At 35.8% G+C, this 22390-nt stretch overlaps 2 protein-coding genes across 2 annotated transcripts in view; one reads left to right on the top strand and one right to left on the bottom strand.

Annotated features, from left to right (window-relative positions):
- Window positions 1-792: 792 nt before the first annotated feature.
- On the top strand, window positions 793-6311 carry YL-1 (Vacuolar protein sorting-associated protein YL-1). Its single transcript, XM_075292291.1, has 5 exons — window positions 793-1054; window positions 1117-1249; window positions 1311-1605; window positions 5519-5792; window positions 5871-6311. Exons 1-5 carry the CDS (start codon window positions 921-923, stop codon window positions 6070-6072), a joined length of 1038 nt encoding a protein of 345 aa, XP_075148406.1. The 5' UTR covers window positions 793-920; the 3' UTR covers window positions 6073-6311.
- unc80 (unc80, NALCN channel complex subunit) overlaps window positions 6130-22390 on the bottom strand; it is a 93454-nt gene continuing 77193 nt past the window's right edge. The window contains exons 24-34 of the mRNA XM_075292292.1: window positions 21563-22104; window positions 21280-21503; window positions 20669-21213; window positions 20301-20604; window positions 16283-17013; window positions 16008-16226; window positions 14481-15947; window positions 14252-14420; window positions 13411-14093; window positions 12959-13324; window positions 6130-6576 (exon numbers count right to left, since the gene is read on the bottom strand). Coding sequence (XP_075148407.1) covers window positions 13100-13324; window positions 13411-14093; window positions 14252-14420; window positions 14481-15947; window positions 16008-16226; window positions 16283-17013; window positions 20301-20604; window positions 20669-21213; window positions 21280-21503; window positions 21563-22104 — 5109 coding nt within the window. The 3' untranslated portion in view covers window positions 6130-6576; window positions 12959-13099. The remainder of the gene's footprint in view (window positions 6577-12958; window positions 13325-13410; window positions 14094-14251; window positions 14421-14480; window positions 15948-16007; window positions 16227-16282; window positions 17014-20300; window positions 20605-20668; window positions 21214-21279; window positions 21504-21562; window positions 22105-22390) is intronic.

Below are 22390 nucleotides of genomic sequence, written 5' to 3'. Positions count from 1 at the left end.
AATATTTTTCCAGGCACGCTATCTCCATCGAAAATAAACAAACTGGCTGATAGACGCTGCAATATGTAACTTGCTACTTAAAACTCAACATCATTCTTTTATTAATGCAAACAATTATGTTAAATGTGATGAGATAAACCGAAAAATGTTATATTTATAAGAAATTATAAATGTTTAATCAAATCAATAAACATCTACACAATCGTGTTTTACTTGACCACAATGATTCTTCTACAATTACCTTAAAATGCACTTTTTCTGATAGTTTGCAGGGGTTCTTATTGGCGTCCTTCGAAATTGATCTAAATAGGCACCTAATAATTGCACTGATGAGAAACTTTTTCGTAGTAACTTGGCGTGGTACAACTTCTCAATAGTGACGGCGCTTTTCCGACGAGTTTTTGATGTCGTATATGATTGTTTTCGACGTAGTGGGGATTCTCAGAAGCGCCCCCAAATTCAAAAAATGTTGCCAGGGATAAATCTGTTCGTTATGTTCCATTGTCTGCGTTAAGAACATAACTAACTTTAACAGGTGAAAATCAAACAATTTCAGGTTGTTATTTTAAAGGAGATAATTTTATTGATTTTATGTTTTCCTCCATGTTAGGTTTTGCTAAGAAAAGACATAAGACGAAAAACCTGTTTTAATTTATTTTGAGGATGTGTTGCATATGAAAATGTTCATCCTTGTGTGTATTGGGGTAGTTTGAAAATGTCAGCAATAGAATAATACGAAGCCCACTACAAATTTGGTTTTATTTGGTAACGCCGTTATTGATCACATTTGCAACAGACTTTGGCAGTTGTTTGGTATAACAGGACAATTTTTGGCGTAGAATTGCAATCGAAGAGTAAAAATATTATCAAAATCAAAATATATTAACTGTTTCTGCTAACAACTAATTGGTTGGTTTTGAATGGCAGCTTCACGTTCACGTCGATCAAATGCCGGCAATAGGTACTCCAAACTACTGAACGATGTTGAGGAAGATGAATTCTATAAAACATCTTACGGTGGCTTCCAAGAGGAGGAGGAAGATAAAGAATATGAGTAAGTGCCACTATCAACAAATACCTCATTTCGAGGACATTTTTACATTTTGATACTTGAAGGCAGAAGGATGAGGAAGATGATGTAGTTGACTCCGACTTCAGTATTGATGAGAATGATGAACCTATTTCGGATCACGACGAAGAAGATGGCAAGAAACGTAAGCGTGCCGGCATAAATACTAAAGCTTACAAGGTAAGATAACAGAAACATATCTAATGATTTGGGAAATAAAGGCGATTGGATTTATTTGTAGGAACCAAAACCCGCAAAGAAAGATGAGAAAACAACGGCGGGACCGGCTAAGAAAAGAACGCCAAAAGTTTCAAGGCGCAGAACACGTCCGAAGTTTACAGTACTTGACTCAGGCCGAAAGTCAATACGTGCCTCAACGGCCATAAAGACACAAGCCACCAAGATTCGTCTGAAGGAAATGGATGACGCACGAAAGAAAAAGAAGAAAGTTGTACGTGTAGAGGAATATATGCCAACACAGGAAGAATTGCTTGAAGAAGCAAAAATTACAGAGGAAGAAAATATTAAATCTTTGGGTGAGTAGTTGGTGAAAGTACAAGACCAAACAATTTTTAGAATATTAAAAATCCGAGAGCTTTCAAAACCAGAAAGAGGTAATAAGTTCATGGTTTACATATTAAATTCAAAAACTTTCACGTTTCTTTTTCGTTACTTTTTAAAACTTATTGACATGACAAAATTTTCTATCGAGATACAATTTTGACAAAATTTTCTATCGAGATACAATTTTGACAAAATTTTCTATTGAGATAAAATTTTGACAAAATTTTCTATAGAGATAAAATTTTGACAAAATTTTCTATAGAGATAAAATTTTGATAAAATTTTCTATAGAGATAATATTTTGACAAAATTTTCTATAGAGATAAAATTTTGACAAAATTTTCTATAGAGACAAAACTTTGACAAAATTTTCTATAGAGATAAAATTTTGACAAAATTTTCTATAGAGATAAAATTTTGACAAAATTTTCTATAGAGATAAAATTTTGACAAAATTTTCTATAGAGATAAAATTTTGACAAAATTTTCTATAGAGATAAAATTTAGACAAATTTTTCTATAGAGATAAAATTTTGACAAAATTTTTATAGAGATAAAATTTTTACAAAATTTTTATAGAGATAAAATTTTGACAAAATTTTCTATAGAGATAAAATTTTGACAAAATTTTCTATAGAGATAAAATTTTGACAAAATTTTCTATAGAGATAAAATTTTGACAAAATTTTCTATAGAGATAAAATTTTGACAAAATTTTCTATAGAGATAAAATTTTGACAAAATTTTCTATATAGATAAAATTTTGACAAAATTTTCTATATAGATAAAATTTTGACAAAATTTTCTATAGAGATAAAATTTTGAAAAAATTTTCTATAAAGATAACATTTTTGACAAAATTTTTTATAAAGATAACATTTTTGACAAAATTTTCTATAGAGATAACATTTTTGACAAAATTTTCTATAGAGATAAAATTTTGACAAAATTTTCTATAGAGCTAAAATTTTGACAAAATTTTCTATAGAGATAAAATTTTGGCAAAATTTTCTATAAAATTTTGACAAAATTTTCTATAGAGATAAAATTTTGACAAAATTTTCTATAAAATTTTGACAAAATTTTCTATAGAGATAAAATTTTGACAAAATTTTCTATAGAGATAACATTTTTGACAAAATTTTCTATAGAGATACAATTTTGACAAAATTTGCTATTGAGATAAAATTCTGACAAAATTTTCTATAGGGATACAATTTTCTATAGCGATAAAATTTTGAGAAAATTTTCTATAGAGATAAAATTTTGACAAAATTTTCTATAGAGATAAATTTTTTGACAAAATTTTCTATAGCGATAAAATTTGGACAAAGTTTTCTATAGCGACAAAATTTTGACAAAGTTTTCTATAGCGATAAAATTTTGACAAATTTTCCTATAAAGTTAAAATTTTGACAAAATTTTTATAGAGATAAAGTTTTGACAAAATTTTCTATGGAGATAAAATTTGGACAAAATTTTCTATAGCGAAAAATTTTGGACAAAACTTTCTATAGCGATAAAATTTTGACAAAAAATTAAAATTTGACAAAATTTTCTATAGCGATAAAATTTAGACAAAATTTTCTATAGCAATATCATTTGGACAAAATTTTCTACAGCGATAAAATTTGGACAAAATTTTCTATAGCAATAAAATTTGGATAAATTTTTATAGAGATAAAATTTTGACAAAATTTTCTATAGAGATATAATTTTGACAAAATTTTCTATAGGGATAAAATTTGGACAAATTTTTCTATAGCGATAAAATTTTGACAAAATTTTCTATAGAGATAAAATTTTGACAAAATTTTCTATAGCGATAAAATTTTGACAATATTTTCTATAGCAATAACATTTTGACAAAATTTTCTATAGCGATAACATTTTGACAAAATTTTCTATTGCGATAAAATTTGGACAAAATTTTCTATAGATATAAAATTTTATCTCTAGAGAGAAAATTTAGACAAAATTTTTATAGAGATAAAATTTTGACAAAATTTTCTGTAGAGATAAAATTTTGAAAAAATTTTCAATAGAGATAGAATTTTGAGAAAATTTTCTATAGAGATAAAATTTTGAGAAAATTTTATATAGAGATAAAATTTTGACAAAATTTTCTATAGAGATAACATTTTTGACAAAATTTTCTATAGAGATAAAATTTTGACAAAATTTTCTATAGAGATAAAATTTTGACAAAATTTTCTATAGAGATAAAATTTTGACAAAATTTTCTATAGAGATAAAATTTTGACAAAATTTTCTATAGAGATAAAATTTTGACAAAATTTTCTATAGAGATCAAAATTTTCTATAGCGATAAAATTTTGACTATATTTTCTATAGAGATAACATTTTGACAAAATTTTCTATAGCGATAACATTTTGACAAAATTTTCTATAGCGATAAAGTTTGGACAAAATTTTCTATAGATATAAAATTTTATCTCTAGAGAGAAAATTTAGACAAAATTTTTATAGAGATAAAATTTTGACAAAATTTTCTATAGAGATAAAATTTTGACAAAATTTTCTATAGAGATAAAATTTTGACAAAATTTTCTATAGAGATAAAATTTTGAGAAAATTTTCTATAGAGATAAAATTTTGAGAAAATTTTATATAGAGATAAAATTTTGACAAAATTTTCTATAGAGATAACATTTTTGACAAAATTTTCTATAGAGATAAAATTTTGACAAAATTTTCTATAGAGATAAAATTTTGACAAAATTTTCTATAGAGATAAAATTTTGACAAAATTTTCTATAGCGATAAAATTTTGACAAAATTTTCTATAGCGATAAAATTTTGACAAAATTTTCTATAGCGATAAAATTTTGACAAAATTTTCTATAGCGATAAAATTTTGACAAAATTTTCTATAGAGATAAAATTTTGACAATTTTCTATAGAGATAAAATTTTGACAAAATTTTCTATAGAGATAACATTTTTGACAAAATTTTCTATAGAGATACAATTTTGACAAAATTTTATGTGTAGATAAAATTTTGACAAAATTTTCTATAGAGATGAAATTTTGACAACATTTTCTATAGAGATAAAATTTTGACAAAATTTTCTAGAGAGATGAAATTTTGACAAAATTTTCTAAAGATTTGAAATTTTGACAAAATTTTCTATAGAGATAAAATTTTGACAAAATTTCCAATAGAGATAAAATTTTGACGAAATTTTCAATAGCGATAAAGTTTTGACAAAATTTTCTACAGCGATAAAATTTTGACAAAATTTGCTATAGAGATAAAATTTTGACAAAATTTTCTATAGTGATAAAATTTTGACAAAATTTTCTATAGCGATAAAATTTTGACAAAATTTTCTATAGCGATAAAATTTGGACAAAATTTTCTATAGATATAAAATTTTATCTCTAGAGATACCACTTTATTTCTAAATTAATTTTTGTCAATATTTTATCGCTATAGAAATTTACAAAATGTTATCTCTATAGAAACATTTGACAAAAGTTTCTTTAGAAATAAAGTGGTAACTTTCCCTTGTTGGTGCACAGCAAATGCTGAAATAATAATGAAACATTGCTTTCAAAAAAATTTGTTTCCAATTTGATAAAATTTGTTTCAAATTTTGGTAGATTAGTTTTGGCACGAGTGGAAACCGTCGTTGATTGTCGTTTGCATGAACCTTCCGTAAAGTAATATATTTGCCTCAATTAATATAGAATTTTTAAATTATGGAGAAAAAAGTAATATTAGTTTTTGTTCACAGTAGTAATTATAGATCTGGCCGGGGGAGATAGCTCGACAAATATTTATTTATAAATTAATCACTTGTTTCGATGTCAGGCTATTATGAAAAATTATTGATAATTTATGATTCATTAAATTTTCAGAGAAATTCCATAAAATGGAATTGGAGAAAAAGAAAAGTCGACCAACAAAACGTGTATTTACGGGTCCCATGATACGCTACCATTCCTTGACTATGCCAGTTGTGCGTAAACAAACAAGGGGTTCAACGGCGCCAAACGATCCGAATGACCCCAAAAATAAATGTGAACGAACATTTATATCGTTGGAAAATGATTTGGATGAAAAAGTATTTCACAATATATTCAAAACAAAGAAATTGCAAAGGAATACACCATATCTATGTCCAATAACAAAGTATGAATTAAACTTCTTGGATTATAACTTATATTTTTATTTAAATATACATAAACTTTTTTTAATTTTTCGCAACAGATTACCCGCTCGCTATTTCGATCCCGTTACCCAACAACCCTATTATAGTATACAAGCCTTCAAAATTTTGCGTGAAGCCTACTATATGCAATTGGAAGAGCGAGGCAATGAAGACAATCCCGAGATACAAAAATGGCTTGAATGGCGTAAAATGGTTAAAGAGAATCGCCTTAAGGCTATAGCAAATAAAATAAACTCTTAGTTTAAGATTACCTTAATAGTTTACACCAAACCATTAGAAACAACACATTAGAACAAGTAAGTTTTTTGGTTTATTTGTTTTAGATTTAAATCGAGTTTTTTTATTATTAGTATAGATTTTACATTTCTATATAAATATTTCCCCTTAGGGGGGAAGCAACAACATTTAACACATTTAGTGGGGTTCATTTGTAAATTATAAAAAATTACAAAATATACTCGGTTGGCTCATTAATTTGACACATTTTAGTTTCGATGATTGGCCACATAAACGTATAGTTTAGATCTACTTACTACCTAGAAAATTATATTTTCAATAACATGAAAAAAAAAGTTATAAATAAATTTGTGTTTCATATTGTAAAAAAGTTGTTAATAGAAATATAATCATTACTTCCGTGAAAGACTATCAATATTGATGGTTTGGAATGTGCAGATGACAAAATTTGTCCTGCTTTATTTTGAAGAATTGCATTTTGTTCTCATCTCCAAGGTAATAAAAAATCTGAAAAAGAAATTACGAAAAACAATGTTACATTTTATATTAATACACAAAAAAGAAGTTAATTTTGTGTGTTATCTGAAAATAGAGAATATGTATAATTCACATAAGAATAGAAAGCTGTCACGAATTGCTACCAAACTCATACTGGTATGTATATCAAACAAGAAACGTGATATTTGTGTTATGGATAGCTCATGATACTTGTTACAAGCTACCGAAGGAGTTTGTCTAAAAACGATCTTGTCCACCACCATATCGATGTAGCACTCAACCGATCTTCCGATTGGTCTTCTTGAGCGCTTATGTTAGGTTAGTCTGGTTTTGCCAAAAGGTCAAGCATTTTTGCCAGCCTTAAATTCTCTTATGATTCCTCGGAATTTGGGGTCCCTAATGAATATGAAAAAAAAAATACTTCTGTCAGTCAGATTTTTATATAGCCCTAGGTTAGGTTAGGTTAAAGTGGCAGCCCGATTAAATTTCAGTCTCACTTAGACTATTCAGTCCATTGTGATACCACATTTAACTAAAAGTACCTATTACATATGGGCACTTCTAGTCCTAACCACTGAACTTTCTCTATTATTTACTTTTGTGGAAACCAACCAGATTGCTCCAAAAACATTAACAAACTGCTTAAGTTAACGTTTTCCAGCTATATGCTCCTAAAATTCGCTTACGCCTTACACAAAAAGCAGGACACTCACACAAGAGGTGTTTAATTGATTCCTTTTCCTCCACATCATGACAGCTTATACAATAGTCATTATACTTCGCACCTATAGTTTTTGCAAATTCGCCTATCAGGCGGCGACCCGTTATAGCAGATATCAGGAGTGCTATCTGACGCCTTGAGAACACTAGCATATCTAGTGTGCGGTTTAAGTTTAAATGGGGCCATATTTGCTTGGTGTCGTTACAACCCTTGCAATTCTCCCATCGAATATTGGCCATCATAACAGCCTTCTCACGCAGTAAGAGCTTGCAGGTAGCCAGAGGCATACCAACAGATTCTAGTTCCCCTGGAATATGTAAGGTAGTTCCTAGCCTTGCTAACACATCTGCTTCGCAGTTCCCCGGTATGTTCCTATGGCCAGGCACCCATATTAGGTGAATATTGTACTGCTCAGCCATCTCGTTGAGAGATTTCCGGCAGTCTATGGCCGTTTTCGAATTAAGGAACCCAGAGTCCAAGGATTTTATTGCAGGTTGACTGTCTGAGTATATATTAGGCCGATTAAATACGTACATATATAATTCGGTTTGACAAAATTTCCTATAGAAATAAAATTTTGAAAAAATTTTCTATAGTAATAAAATTTTGACAAAATTTTCTATAGAAATTAAATTTTGGTAGATTATTTTTGGCGATATGGACCAATTTTTGTGTGATTTGCGATCGGCTATATATAATTATAGACCGATATGGACCAATTTGTGCATGGTTGTTAGCGGTCATATACTAGCGCAATGTACCAAATGTCAACCTAATGGGATGAATTTTACTCCTCCAAGAGGCTCCGAAGGTCATACCTGAGGATCGGTTTATATGGGGGCTATATCTAATTATGGACCGATATGGACCTATTTTTGCATGGTTGTTAGATACCATATACTTACACCACGTACCAAATTTCAACCGGATCGAATGAATTTTGCTCCTCCAAGAGGCTCCGGAGGTCAAATCTGGGGATCGGTTTTATGAGGGCTATATATAATTATGGACCGATATGGACCAATTCTTGCATGGTTGTTAGAGACCATATGCAAACATAACGCACCAAAGTTCAACCGGATCGGATGAATTTTGCTCCTCTAAGAGGCTCCGGAGGTCAAATCTGGGGATCGGTTTATATGGGGGCTATATCTAATTATGGACCGATATGGACCAATTCTTGCATGGTTCTTAGAGACCATATACTACATCACGTACCAAAGTTCAACCGGATCTGATGAATTTTGCTCCTCTAAGAGGCTCCGGAGGTCATATCTGGGGATCGGTTTATATGGGAGCTATATATAATTATAGACCGACATCGACCAATTTTTGCATGGTTGTTAGAGACCATATACTAGAGGTGTGCACGTGACACGAAATTATCGTGACTCACGCGTGAGTCACGCTGACGGAAACGACGTGAGTGTACGTGATTAACCAACCAAATGTCGTGCATGATCGTGAGTCACGAAAATAATATCTTCGTGAGTGTGCGTGAGTAACGAATTTCGGAAAAACACGCTCACGAAAATAATCCCGCTTACGAACATAAAATGTCTACGAGTTGAATTCATTTATAATTTTAGTGACATCCTAGGTGGTAAGAGTTTTATAACGCACTCGATTTTAACCATACTCATGTTTTCAGTGAAGGTTCTATAGGTAAATCACTCATAAAATTATCCGTGAGTCAAGAAGTTTTTCGTGAGTAACGATATTTTTCGTGAGTCATGACATTTAAAAGATTTTCGTGCGTGAGTGTGCGTGAGTATAAATTTTCTTTTTGTGAGCGTGCGTGACCGTGAGTCCTACCAAAAAATATCGTGCGTGAGTGTGCGTGAATAAGATTTCTCCGTCGTGAGTGTGCGTGAGCGTGAGCACAATATTACTCACGTGCACACCTCTACCATATACTAACATCACGTACCAAAGTTCAACCGGATCGGATGAATTTTGCTCCTCTAAGAGGCTCCGGAGGTCAAATCTGGGGATCGGTTTATATGGGGGCTATATATAATTATAGACCGATATCGACCAATTTTTGCACGGTTGTTAGAGACCACATACTAACACCACGTACCAAATTTCAACCGGATCGGATGAATTTTTTTCCTCTAAGAGGCTCTGGAGGTCAAATCTGGGGATCGGTTTATATGGGGGCTATACGTAAAAGTGGTCCGATATGGCCCATTTCCAATACCATCCGACCTACATCAATAAAAACTACATACGGCAAGTTTCACGTCGATAGCTTGTTTCGTTCGGAAGTTAGCGTGATTTCAACAGACGGACGGACGAACATGCTTAGATCGTCTCAGAATTTCACCACGACCCTCTTTATGGGGTCTTAGAGCAATATTTCGATGCGTTACAAACGAAATGACAAAGTTAATATACCCACCATCCTATGGTGGAGGGTATAAACACTCGAAAATTTTAATTATTCTAAATTTAAGGTCGGTATTAAGTTGGGAATTTTTAGGTTAATTTGACCATTTTACTTTACTTCAATAATTCATTTTAAAGAATTTAAACTTCGTCAATTGTTGCATTGGATCATTCTCCACCAAGTTAAAATAAAATTTTCAACAAGAAAATATAACTTTATTAATTTTTTTAGTTTTTTTTTGTTTTATCGGCTAAACTCGAACTTAGTACGCATCTTTAGGAAAAAAAGTCAAAAATCTTCTTTTGCAAAATTCGAAAAGTCTACTTCTTTAAATTTTGATATAGGCGAAAATGAGTAAAAAATAGACATTAGCATATCGACTTTAAAACAACTCGAAGTTGACTTTTTGTAATCTTTAAAATCAACTTTTGAATTTACTAATTCAACTAATGTCAAAGCAATATGTACACACAGGAATGGAATGTATGGGTTGATCTTCACCTTCTAGAATGCATTCCAAAAGAAAGGTTCTAGGACCGGCAGCATACTAGACAGGTCTAAACAGGATACATGAGGATACTGTAGATGAAGCCGTGAGAAGCCACATGGTTAATTCTGTTCTTGGAGCTCGACCACCGCATATAGCACCGGAGGAAGGAGACCTTCCGCAGCAGACAAGGGTAGTTTTGGGCACAACTAAGACCATCCGCCTCAATTTCTACCTATCAGTGATTGATAACAGCGTAGCTGACTGCCATGTGGTCCAACTGTATCCAAGGGCCACTTGTCACATTTTCGCTTTTGTATAGCACATATTAAGCATACGCAGAGAATGAAGCCACTGAGTAGCGGCCGTTGGCAGTTGATGCCGACGCCGTCTATGTAGGCTCATCAAGCTTCAAATTTGACCGCCAATTAATTAAAAAGCACAGTGGCCGTAGACAATGGGTCGGTTTCATACTCCCTCCATGTCCATTCGACTTTGGGGTGAAATAATGGAACCATCTTTCATTCGTCATTCCTTTCAAAAGGCAATATTATATCAACAAGCAAAATGTTTATCAATTTAAAACACATATCATATATGGCTCCTAAACTAATGAACCGGCACATACATCGCGCCATGGGAGCCACCGTGGTGCAATGGTTAGCATGCCCGCCTTGCATACACAAGGTCGTGGGTTCGATTCCTGCTACGACCGAACACCAAAAAGTTTTTCAGCGGTGGATTATCCCACCTCAGTAATGCTGGTGACATTTCTGAGGGTTTCAAAGCTTCTCTAAGTGGTTTCACTGGAATGTGGAACGCCGTTCGGACTCGGCTATAAAAAGGAGGTCCCTTGTCATTGAGCTTAACATGGAATCGGGCAGCACTCAGTGATAAGAGAGAAGTTCACCACTGTGGTATCACAATGGACTGAATAGTCTAAGTGAGCCTGATACATCAGGCTGCCACATAACCTAACCTAACCTACATCGCGCCATCTGTGTCAGAATTTTGTTGTTGTTTTTCGAAGTTTATCAGCCTACTAAGAAGACTCCTAAGAAGAAATGAGAATAGAGTTAATGAAATGAAATCCTTTGCATTCAAATGAAATGTTTTCCGCTTTAAAGTAGGTATTATGTTCGATTCAAGCGCCGGAAATCTTCTTATACGCTGCCATCATTTCAAAGTTCCATTTCATCCTCATCGCTACCACAGACTCGTAAGTGACACTACCACAATCGCCAACTGTGATGGGGGAAGCGTATCAAAAAGTACAAAATGTACATGAAAGTATTTTGCCATCACTATTGTTACAAGAGCCATTTTATATTTTGTGAAACACAAAGCGCAACTAGCTTATTATAATTTATTTAAATAAAAACGAAAATGAAGTGCTGAAAACATAGTTATTACGCTTAAATTTGTGAAAGGTATATTGGTGAACAATTTTCGACTTTCCAAATTGAATAAAGTGATAGTTTTTCAGATATTTTTCCAGACACGCTGCCTCCATCAAGAATTAAGACTAATAGACGCTGAAAGACACCTAATAATTGCACCCATGCGATACTTTTTTGTAGTAACTTGGCGTGGTACAACTTCTCAATAGTGACGACACTTTTGCGAGGAGTTTTGGATATCGTATACGACTGTTTTCGACGTGGTGGGGATTCTCAGAAGCGCCGTCAAATTCAAAAAATGTTGGCAGGGTACACACAAAACATTTTTTTCTGACTCAATCACAAAATTAATTGATCCAATTAATTTTTTAATTGAAATGTCTTCAGTCACAGAAATGTTAGTATCAATTAAAAAAAATAATTATTACTATTAATATTTGTGACTGATGTTTGTTTCAATTTAAAAAATTCTTGAATCAATTAAAAATTTAATTGAATATGTTTTAATACTCAATTATGACTTTAATTGGAAAAATTATCGTGAAATTTTTTTTCTGTGTTCCATCTAATTGAACGAAGGAATTTGTTTCAAGAGTATAATGTTATTTTTGGATGGGGAACATGTAGACTGTTTGTCGCAACCATGTTATCTTGGAAATTATGTACAGTAAAACCTCTCATACTTGGACAATCTGAAAAGCGGCACTTCTCAAAAGTGGACAACTATTGTGAAACGTTTGCTATTCACATTAAAATTATCCTCATAAGAGGACACCTCCCAAATGTGCATAAAATTTAGGCAACCGCGGGTGTCCAATAGTGCACAAAATTTAGGCGACCGCGAGTGTCCACTAGTGAGACGTTTCCCTGTATCTAATTTCGGCAAGCATTTGGCAAGAAAACAATATTTTTCGCAAAAAATGTTCTATGTTTCCAGTTCAATAATAACATTATGCTCTAGGAACATGTTGGAGGTGATCATTTCCATATAAGAGTCCCAACCAAGCTTCTTCGTATTTGGTGTAAAGATGATCTTTTGTATTTATGATGCTATTTATTTAATGTAAAAGTTTAGTCCAATCTTTGCAGAAGACCGTAATGGAATCACGTAACTGTTGTAATAGAAATTGAATTAAAATTTTCATTGAAATATGCTTTTCTACAAAGAAAAACCTCTCAAGATATATCACATTAAAATTACCCTCTCATAAGTGGACACCTCCCAAATGTGGACAAAATTTAGGAGACTTTGGGTAGGTGTCCACTTCTGAAAGCTTTCACTGTATTATGTCTTTATAATAAGCAGACCTTTTACGATTGGAGAATTTTTCATTATTTCTTTTCAGATTATGGTAGAGTATGCCTGTAACCAGTAAAATTCTATTTCTTACCTCTTTTCAATCAAAGATCAATCAAATTTTGCCCTCAATAAATATTTCTTAAAATGAGATTTCTCCGTTGCCGACGTAGCAATACTAAAGGTAAGTCGTTCAATTACTCTTTGTTTAAACTTAGCCATCTAACTTTGATTGTTAAATAAGCGTATCCTCATCTTGACCCTCGTAAACCATCAAAAGAGAATGTTGAGAGGGTGAACGACCTAAAGTTAGGCCACCTAGGGAGCCATCCGGTGAAAGTAAACCCGTTTGTAAACTGTTAGTATCACGATAACCCGAAGTGGATGATGTTTGTGATACCGAATCCCAAGATATTTCACCTATGGGTTTTGGGTGTTCTTCTTGTGACAAGGCTGTGACCTAAAAGAAGAGAAAGAGAGGAGGGTCATAAATATTGTTACCTTATGTATTTTATTCCCTATGCTTTTGCTACCATAAAAACTTACTATACTGGGTGGTTCCATTGGTGTTAGCCTACTCCGTTTTAAACGAAATGTTTTACGACTTGCTGCTTTAGTTCTTTGTAGTCGTGAGCGTGTATGATCTCCTGAGCTATCCTCAGCTGGACTTTCTGGGGAGAGGGGTGTTGTTGAAGTCTCTCCAGAAGAGTGTCTAAACTCTACCGATGAGACAAATCGTAATTTTGGCGGTTGTGCCTTAAATGGAGCCTGTTGCAAACTTTGAGAATGTGATAGCTGTGAGGTTACCCCCGATGGTAGAGCAGTAGCAATGGTGGCTGAACTTGTTCCTTGGCTAGATGCCACACCAGATCCTGAAGCCACCCCACCAGCACCAATTAATGTGGGTGCAGATCCTACCGCCTGATCGCCACCACTATGACTCTCACTGGTGGTTGTATGATGATCCTTGCCAGTGGAACTACTCGAAAGGGATTCTCTTGGAGGATGTAACGTTTGCTGTGACAGAGTATCGCTAGGTGTACAAATTCCTCCTGAGCCGCTGCGAGAGTCAATGGGTGCTGCTGAAATGTGTGAGTGTGTAGCTTGCCCTGTAGTGGTACCAGTGAAAATTGAAATTAGAGAAGGTCGTTGTTGTGATTTATTATGAGCATCTGTACCGCTTGTGGCCGCTGGAGTGTCGCTCTTCTTTTGATCAGAACTCTCACGATCTGGAAATTGGAATTCAAAGTTGGAAATGTTAGTTAAAACCAAGCCCAGCGAGAGGAATTTGATTCCACAACGATATGGGTGAAATGGTTATGAAATCAAATTCATCTCTCCATAATTATGAATTCCAAAATTCCTTGCCTTCCGTAGAAGGTCTTACCATAACGTTTTTCCTCCAACTCATCTCGCAAATCTCTCATATCTCTGGCTAATTCTAACAGTAAAGCTCCTTTAGACTTTAAACCTCCTTGAGGTGGAGTGCCTCGTAATCTTTCCCGGATAATAAATTGCATATGACGTTCATGATCTCCAATTGGAGGCTGGGAAATCTGCAAGTAGTAGAGACATGGGTTATGGGACCACTGGATATGAAGTTCGTCTTCTCTAACCTTATGTAAAATGAATGGCAATAGCACTATGTAGAGCGGTGTCCTATGGGTAACTACAAATTCCAAGAAACTCCACAAGTCTGGGGCAGCTTCATTTCTCCTACCTAAATCGCGCATAACTCGTACAATTCTTGGCCACTCCGTGGAGAGACGACTTTCGAAGCAAATACATACGATACGCAAGGCTAAGAAAGCGGCTTGATATAGTGAACCAGCAATTCGGGCTGGCCTTTTGGCATCTCGACTACCAGTGAAGGTTAATGATCCGGTTCTTAAATCTCCTCCCACACGATTTATCTGGGAAACAGCTTGGCCAGTACGTCCTGCCGGGGGACTCATGGCATTCAAAACTGCAGTCAACAAATAACTAACATCGGTCATTTTCAATTCGCCCACATCCGATACACCTCGTCCAGAGCAGACTTTCAAGCACAGTGGCATTATCAAATGCATTAGATATCCTTCGGCCTTCTCCTGTGTGGAGAACTCGGCACTACCTCCACATATTTGCACCAACGAAAAGCAATCGACAGGACTTACCACCTGTAATGCTACCAGGCGCACTACCGTAGAACAGAAGAAGGCCGGTGGATTCTGAGACATGAGAGCTGCCCCTGCGCTCGATACACCTTCGGGAGCTGCTGTGCCAGGTTCATTGACAATGAGATTTTGCACGGTACTTATGAGAGTTTTCATCTGTTGCCAATGAAGGACATAAGGATGACGTACAATAGTTTCATGGATGCCTTTTAAGAGACCCGCTGCGGCCTCCCAATCAGTGTTACGCCGTATGGAAGGCTTCTTGGATATTTTCAAGAATACTTTATCGATTCTTCTTAGTATGGTTACCAAAGCATTCCTTAGTGTGTCATTGGACCATTCTGCTCTAGGCAATACAGCCTGCATATATCGTTGCAAACCACGACAGGCCATAGATTCCGGATCATAGGGCGAAACTTTGAGTAACGAATGTGCTATGTCTGCCAAACGTATATGACATTTGGCATCCAAAACCTCTGTCGGCTTATTATCATCCTTTGGCATCTTCTTGGAAAGTTCTTGCAAACGTGTTGTGGACTTGCTTAAAAAGTCTCCCACCACTGATAGTAGAACATCTCTGGGTCGTCGATATTCAGTTCTTATCATTTCTGAATCTTCTCCCGAGTCGATAATGTTCTTTGTTCGAGGATCGTTGATGTACTTCGAATGTGATTCTTCTTCAAAATCAAGACCCGGAGAACAAGGTGGACCTCGGCTACAATTTCGTTGGGAAGATCCCTTATGTTCAGGACTATTGCGATATGGTCCATTATAGCTCTTAGCCAAGCCCTCACAATTATGAACCATGGTACGTATGGCCACGGCCAGTTGGAGAATAATGTCTCGCTCTGATTTTCCTTGGAGAGGAATGTAACTGGGTGATTGAATCTGCTGTAGATAACATGGAAGTATAGCTTCCAAGATAATCTAGAAAATAGAAATGGAATAGGATCATATAGCAACAGACCTAAGAATTATTCTACTTACCAACATTTGATAGCCTCGAGTACTTTCTGCCGAATATGATACCACCATAACACAGAGAGTAATGCAATCCAAAACGGTTACATCACCATCCTCATCGTGGTAGCAAAAGTCGATGGCTTTCAAGGGTTTAGGTTCCTTAACCAACTCGGCAATATTCAAAGGATCTGGAGAGGGATCCTCCAAACTGAGCAATAGATTAAATAAACAACTAGACTGGACCTATAATGGAATTTTGCGGTTAGGTGTTTTTTTATTTGCATTAAACACTAACTCACCTTATGAGCATCACCATAGGTACCATCTTCATCGGTATCCAAAATTGCCGATACTGAGCCAAACATTTGCAGTATGAAGGGTTTGCGATTGAGCAAATAAAATTGCTTGACCGCATATTCAATGGTGGTGGTAATCAGTTTGTTAGTCTGATGCAGGGAGTAAATTTGCAGCAGGGTCGGCATTATCATAAAGTAACCATTGGTCGAGAAAATATTCTTGAAATTGAAGGCAGCATTAATGTATGTTGCCATGACATATCGCATAATACAAGAATCTTCGGCATGCAGGAATGCCGCCCCAGATAGGACATTCAAGAACAGTTGGATATCTGCCGAGTAAGCAAAATTTCCAGCCATAGCCTCGAACATGCGAGCAATCAAACGAACCCACATAAATTTGTGCAAAACATCCAAACCAAGCAGTACTTTTCCATATTCTCCACTCTGATGCAAATCCAAATCGACCTCTAATGCCTTACGTGGAAATGAGGGTAGCTTCATAAGTTCCTCATGCAAGAATACCACTCTCTGCACTACCATGTCAACATTCTTTAAAATAGCCCATGTCAGGTGCACTTTTCCGATTTCGACGAATTTCTTAGTGAGCTCTTGTTTCTGTAGAGCTAAAAATGATTCATCGGGCTTCAGCAATACCAAACGAACTTCAGGATATTGCGATCGCTTAAAGAAGTATAAATCACGAATGTACCAATTTGGGTTTAGGATTTTATCTAAAACGGATAGAAGCAATGAAAAATAAAAGGATTAGTCGAGTTCGAACCATATTTGAGTCGAAAACATCTACAGGTTTATCTTTTGCAGAAGAGCAAAATAAGGATTCGTAGAAAGCATAATATTTAAAGCCGAATATTTGGTGTATCAGTTGGCGGCATTCGATTATTCTTTTGCAACATTTGGAGAAAGATCTGAGTCAAAACTGTACGAGACAAAAAACGAGATGTTGAGCAAATTTTTTAAGTGGCATAAAAATAACGTCCGCATATTCATCGTTGGTCATTTTTCTAAAATTCAGACGTCTGAACCATACAATCACTTGCACCGCTGGCAAGTCAGTCGAAAAACACGGCTATTGAATATGTTGCGCAAAATGTAGCAAACATAACTTTTGTTTACCTGTGGAGTACTGTGTAGGACCTCTGGACCCTTACAGAAATGGTGACAGGACTTTAAATCACAATTTTGTGGATAAACAACCACAACCCATGAATACCAGGGACTTATCTAGAGTGCAAGATCCAGCGATACAAAGAGAGTCTCAACAAGCTTAATTCTGTTCTCAGAGTCCGATCACCGCGCAAAGCATCGGAGGAAAGCGACCTTCCAGCGCAGACTAGAATAGTTTTGGCCCAATTCAGATCAGGTTGGTGCAGCCGCCTCAATTTCTATTTATCTGCGTAGTTAACATGTGTCCCATATATAACCAAAATCCATATTAAACGCTTCCTTTTTTCGTTAGCCCTACTAAACGTACGCACAAATCTCCTCGATCTGAAAAATTTAATCAAAAGTATCGGGACTCGACTAACACTATTGAACTTTATCTGGAAGAAGATAGGAGACTCGAAGAACATATTAAGAAAATGTGGTTGGAGCAAATGAAGGAATGCAACTTAGATTTATGTATAGATAACTTGTGAAGCTGGACCTTTCTAACATCGACATAAAAGATGACAGTATTTCAAATCACCATCTTGCGGATAAACAACCATTGCCCAGGAATGTCAGAGATAACACCGGAGAAACGATGTCTCCCACGGCAGACTGGCAGTAGTTTTGGCCAAATTCAGATCAGGCTTGTACAGCCCCTTCAATTTTCATCTTTAATCAAGGGCCACACTACATGCGTCCTCTTTCCGCATGCCTTGCTAATCCTACTCGACACGCCAGTAGATCACTGTGGAAGAATGTAATCTTATTAGCAAAGTTCCTCGATCTGGACATGGGTTAAAGTGCCAATCACTCAACACGAAATTTATGATAACACACAAGACCACCCCATCACCATAATTGTCATCATCGACCGTGCTTCCAATTTTGCATATATACATCTGGAGAAGTTGTATCTATAGAGAATATGCCAATCGCTGCTTCAGTGAAACACTTCCTCTTCCAAGTTCTTGTGCCTTTGAAGAGGACGATGGGAGCTTCATATTTGCGAGGTGACCAGTGAGACTCGACTCACTCTCTATATCTCAGAATCAGTAAGTGCATCTGGAGAACAATAGGAGAATCGGTGACAAGAAGCGGAAGACGTTGTTAGAGAATCTGAAGCGATACAATTTAGGTTTATGTATAGGTAAGTTCTGGAGCACTCGGACCCAGAACGTAAGATTGAAAGGGCTCCCAGTGGTGCAATGGTTAACATGCCCGCCTTTCATACACAGGATCATGGGTTCAAACCCAAAGTTTTAAGCGGTGGATTTCCCCTCTTAGTGATATTTCATAGTATTTCAAAGCTTCTCTATGTGGTTTCACTGCAATTTGGAACGCCGTTCGGACAGGGCTATAAAAAGGGTCGTGGGTTCGATTCTATGTTAAGCTCTTGTCATTGAGCTTAACATAGAATCGGGCAGCACTCAGTGACAAGAGAGAAGTTCACCACTGTGGTATTACAATGGACTGAATAGTCCTACCTAGCCTAACCTTTGGCGACCTGACTGCTCCGAAGAGCAGTACACAAAGTTTCTCAATCAACAGTTTATCATACATTCCGAGACTTATAGGATCTACATGAGGAAATTTAATACGTTTAGTCGAGTCCAGATGCGAAGGACCTTTTATTTCTGGCAACTGAAATATATCAAAAAACTTGCTGATAAACTCCCCCATAGGAAAGGAGCAAGTTCCTGTAATCATTTGGTGACTGCTCTTAGAATCCTTAATGATCGCTTATTGGAGTCATAGGTTGCAATTTACCACCATCAAAGTTACAGTGGTCGACAGAGGCATGGCTTCCAAACCCTGAGAACTGAGGGAATTTCAAACTACTGCTACGAGTTTAGGTAAGAAAATTCACGCGATCATCCTTATGGATTCGGTCAATGCAAACATTGTGGAACAAAAGCCATAACACGACATACCACAGGACAGTCCTCGTGGCTCTTGATCCACCGAAGGAATTTGATGTCCCTTAGTCATATTTGCGAGAACTTTGCATCTGGATCATTTATTTCTGGTAACTGAAATATATCAAATAACTTGCTGATATTTTCAGTTATTTTCTTGCGAACATTTTGAAGAAGTCAGCCACTAAATCTTCAGTTATAAACTCCCCCATGGGAAAGGAACAAGGTCCTGTAATCATTTGGTGACGGCACTTAGATTGCAGACACAGAATCCTTGTTGTTCGCTTATTGGAAATGATTAGTGCGTAGTTCACCATCGCCTCCGCGTGTGTACAAACATTTAAGACAACAATCTGAAAGGGACTTGCAACACGTGTCCAAGATGCTTTACAGGCCCAAAGAATAAATGTGGGAAGTAAATCATCCACACTATGACACATTCAGAATGGTTCCGCCGAGCGAATAATTTTTAATAGGGACAACGTCCCACCACTGCAGGATTTCCACATCCAGTAAGTAGCCATGAAATAAAATATCCCAGAGAACCGTTCACATCATTTCTTGGATCTGGGACATATATAGTTACCTCAACTCCCTGACTCAAGCAATACATGAAATGTTGCCATTCGCCTCGCATCACGCGACACCTCTTTGCATTTCCTACAAGCCCTGCGGCAAAGAAAACATGAAATTAAATGTTGATGTTCAAATATTGAATGTTGATGTTCAAACATTGAATGTTGATGCTCAAACATTGAATGAACTTCCTTGTCTTTCCGTTTCAATGCTCGATACAGTATAATGATTCTCCCGGAGATTTCGAAAACAATGGATTTTCGTGCTAGTTTTAATGATTTACTTCTCCAGAACAACGTTCCATTTTAAGGGAATTTTTAAAATAAAATGATTCCGGTGCTGTTTGATTTACTTACTACTCTTATAGTCCACTAAACAATAGTTATTGATATTCTTTTCATCCACTGGATAATAGTCCAAAGCTTCTTTTAACAACTGACAGAACAGCGTGTCCTCTTGCACAGGAAATTGAGAGGGAATATTGCAATCATCATCCGTTGGGCCGTGGACAACGATCTTCTTAGCAGCCGGTACATTGGCAGTTAAGAGAATCGATGCATCACATTGTTCCTTACGGAGAATCTGTTTCAAATCCTTAAACATAATGCCATGGACACTATGGACAACCATCCATAGAATGGATAAAGCTGAACCAACAAGCTATAAGGAAAAGATGAAATTAAATTCCGTTGATGTGCGCCAAAAGACAAAAGCAATATCTTACTTCTTGTTTCAGTTCATTTGATGATCGGACATAGAACATAATGTAACCTATAATGGAATTGTACAAAGCAAATGCCGCCTGTTGCGGTAACCTGGGAACGAATCGTATCAAATGACGTAATAACTTGAACATTTGATCCTGGCGATCACGTGTTAAACGTTCAAAGACATAACGTAAAAATAATGCTGACTCCTCCAATAGGCATACCCAGATAACCTGATAGGCCACCTCATAGACAGCATTTCCATCACTTCCAATTGCCGCATCATCCAAACAGCCAACAATTTGCATAACCGAAGAACAAAGGACCGAGGGAAACAGGGAATGGGAGTGGTGCAGATGCGAAGACATTCGTGTTCCATCAATTTCTTCTTCGCCCTCATGATCTTCGTGTTCCATTCCGGGTTCATGGGATGCTTGTTGACTAACGGGGATTGTGGTTATTAAGAAACTATGACGTTCCGCTCGTTGCTTGTCTCGCTGTTGACGAAGGGCATTGCGTATGGCTTCGGTTTGTTGCATTTTACGACTTTTGGTGGCGGTCACTGTAAAGGAAAAAAATAGAAATTATTTTTGTTTTCTCTCTGGGAAATTGTAAAACTCTATTTTACCTTTATACCCCACATGACGATCTTGATTTAAGGTCACATCCATATCTTTAGTTTGCTGAACCGGCATCCAAGGTGGATCCACGACGGGCAAACTCTCGATACCAATTTTTGGTGAAGGTAAAGTAAATTCTATACCCCCTGGTGGTACCTTGAAGGTTACATCATGAGCATTTTCTTCCATGCGAGGCCAGACGTGGAAACGATTCTTCCATAAAATCAAATATCTGCAAGAAACCACACAATTGACCTATTACAGAAAAGAATCTCGTTTCATTTCACCTACCTCTGGATAGCCCCAATTCTTATATCCGGATCTTTATTTTTCAAAGCTCTTTGCATAATATCAAAGGCATAGTTTTGTGCCTTCACCGAACCCATTAGGAAAACCGCTGCACTAGCAGATGCTGTATCTTGATTGGTCTCCAGTAGCAACTCCCAAGCAGCTGGCATTGCCTCAATAACCATTTCTTCGGTTAATATCACAGCACCTTTGAGCATTGTCGCAAATGGGTAATGGAAAAGGCTACGTATATGAAAACGTATAAATTTAAGTATAGGAGGTTCTTCTTGCTCCTTTTTCTCTCGCTCCTGACGAAAAGCTTTAGCTAATTTTTCAGCCATTTCCAAATCGGGATCATCACTTATACGATCCTTTCGCGATAAACTATCCTTACGTTTGGATGGAGATGTCTGTGTTGAACTTTGTTCAGATACTTTGCGAGCCGATCGCGGTCGTTGGCTATTTACTTTAGAGGAGGATATGACCGTTGGCTCCAATGTGGGATGATCAGCATCGAAGGTGAAACCAAATTCTTCACCATATACCTTAAAGCGAAAGGAGAAAAATAACACAATTAAATTAGATTTTTGACGACATACATTGGCTTGAAGAGAATTATCCAAATGTGAGAATAACTCAAATAGAAGAAATTGCACAGAGAGAGACAAGTTTTCTTTTTTGAGAAATTTATTCTAAATTTCGTATTTTCGTATTTGGGGTTAAACATTTTTAGGAAATTTAGAACTATTCTGTATTTACCACGAATGAATTAATTGTAGCAAACTTTCTTTTTCAGTATTGGATGAAATTTGTTATTTTCTTAGGTTTGAT

The sequence above is a fragment of the Haematobia irritans genome, chromosome 1 (genome assembly GCF_050003625.1).
Source record: "Haematobia irritans isolate KBUSLIRL chromosome 1, ASM5000362v1, whole genome shotgun sequence".
NCBI lineage: Eukaryota > Metazoa > Arthropoda > Insecta > Diptera > Muscidae > Haematobia > Haematobia irritans.
The sequence above is the reverse complement of the archived record's forward strand: the minus strand, read 5'-3'. Positions and strand labels throughout refer to the sequence as shown.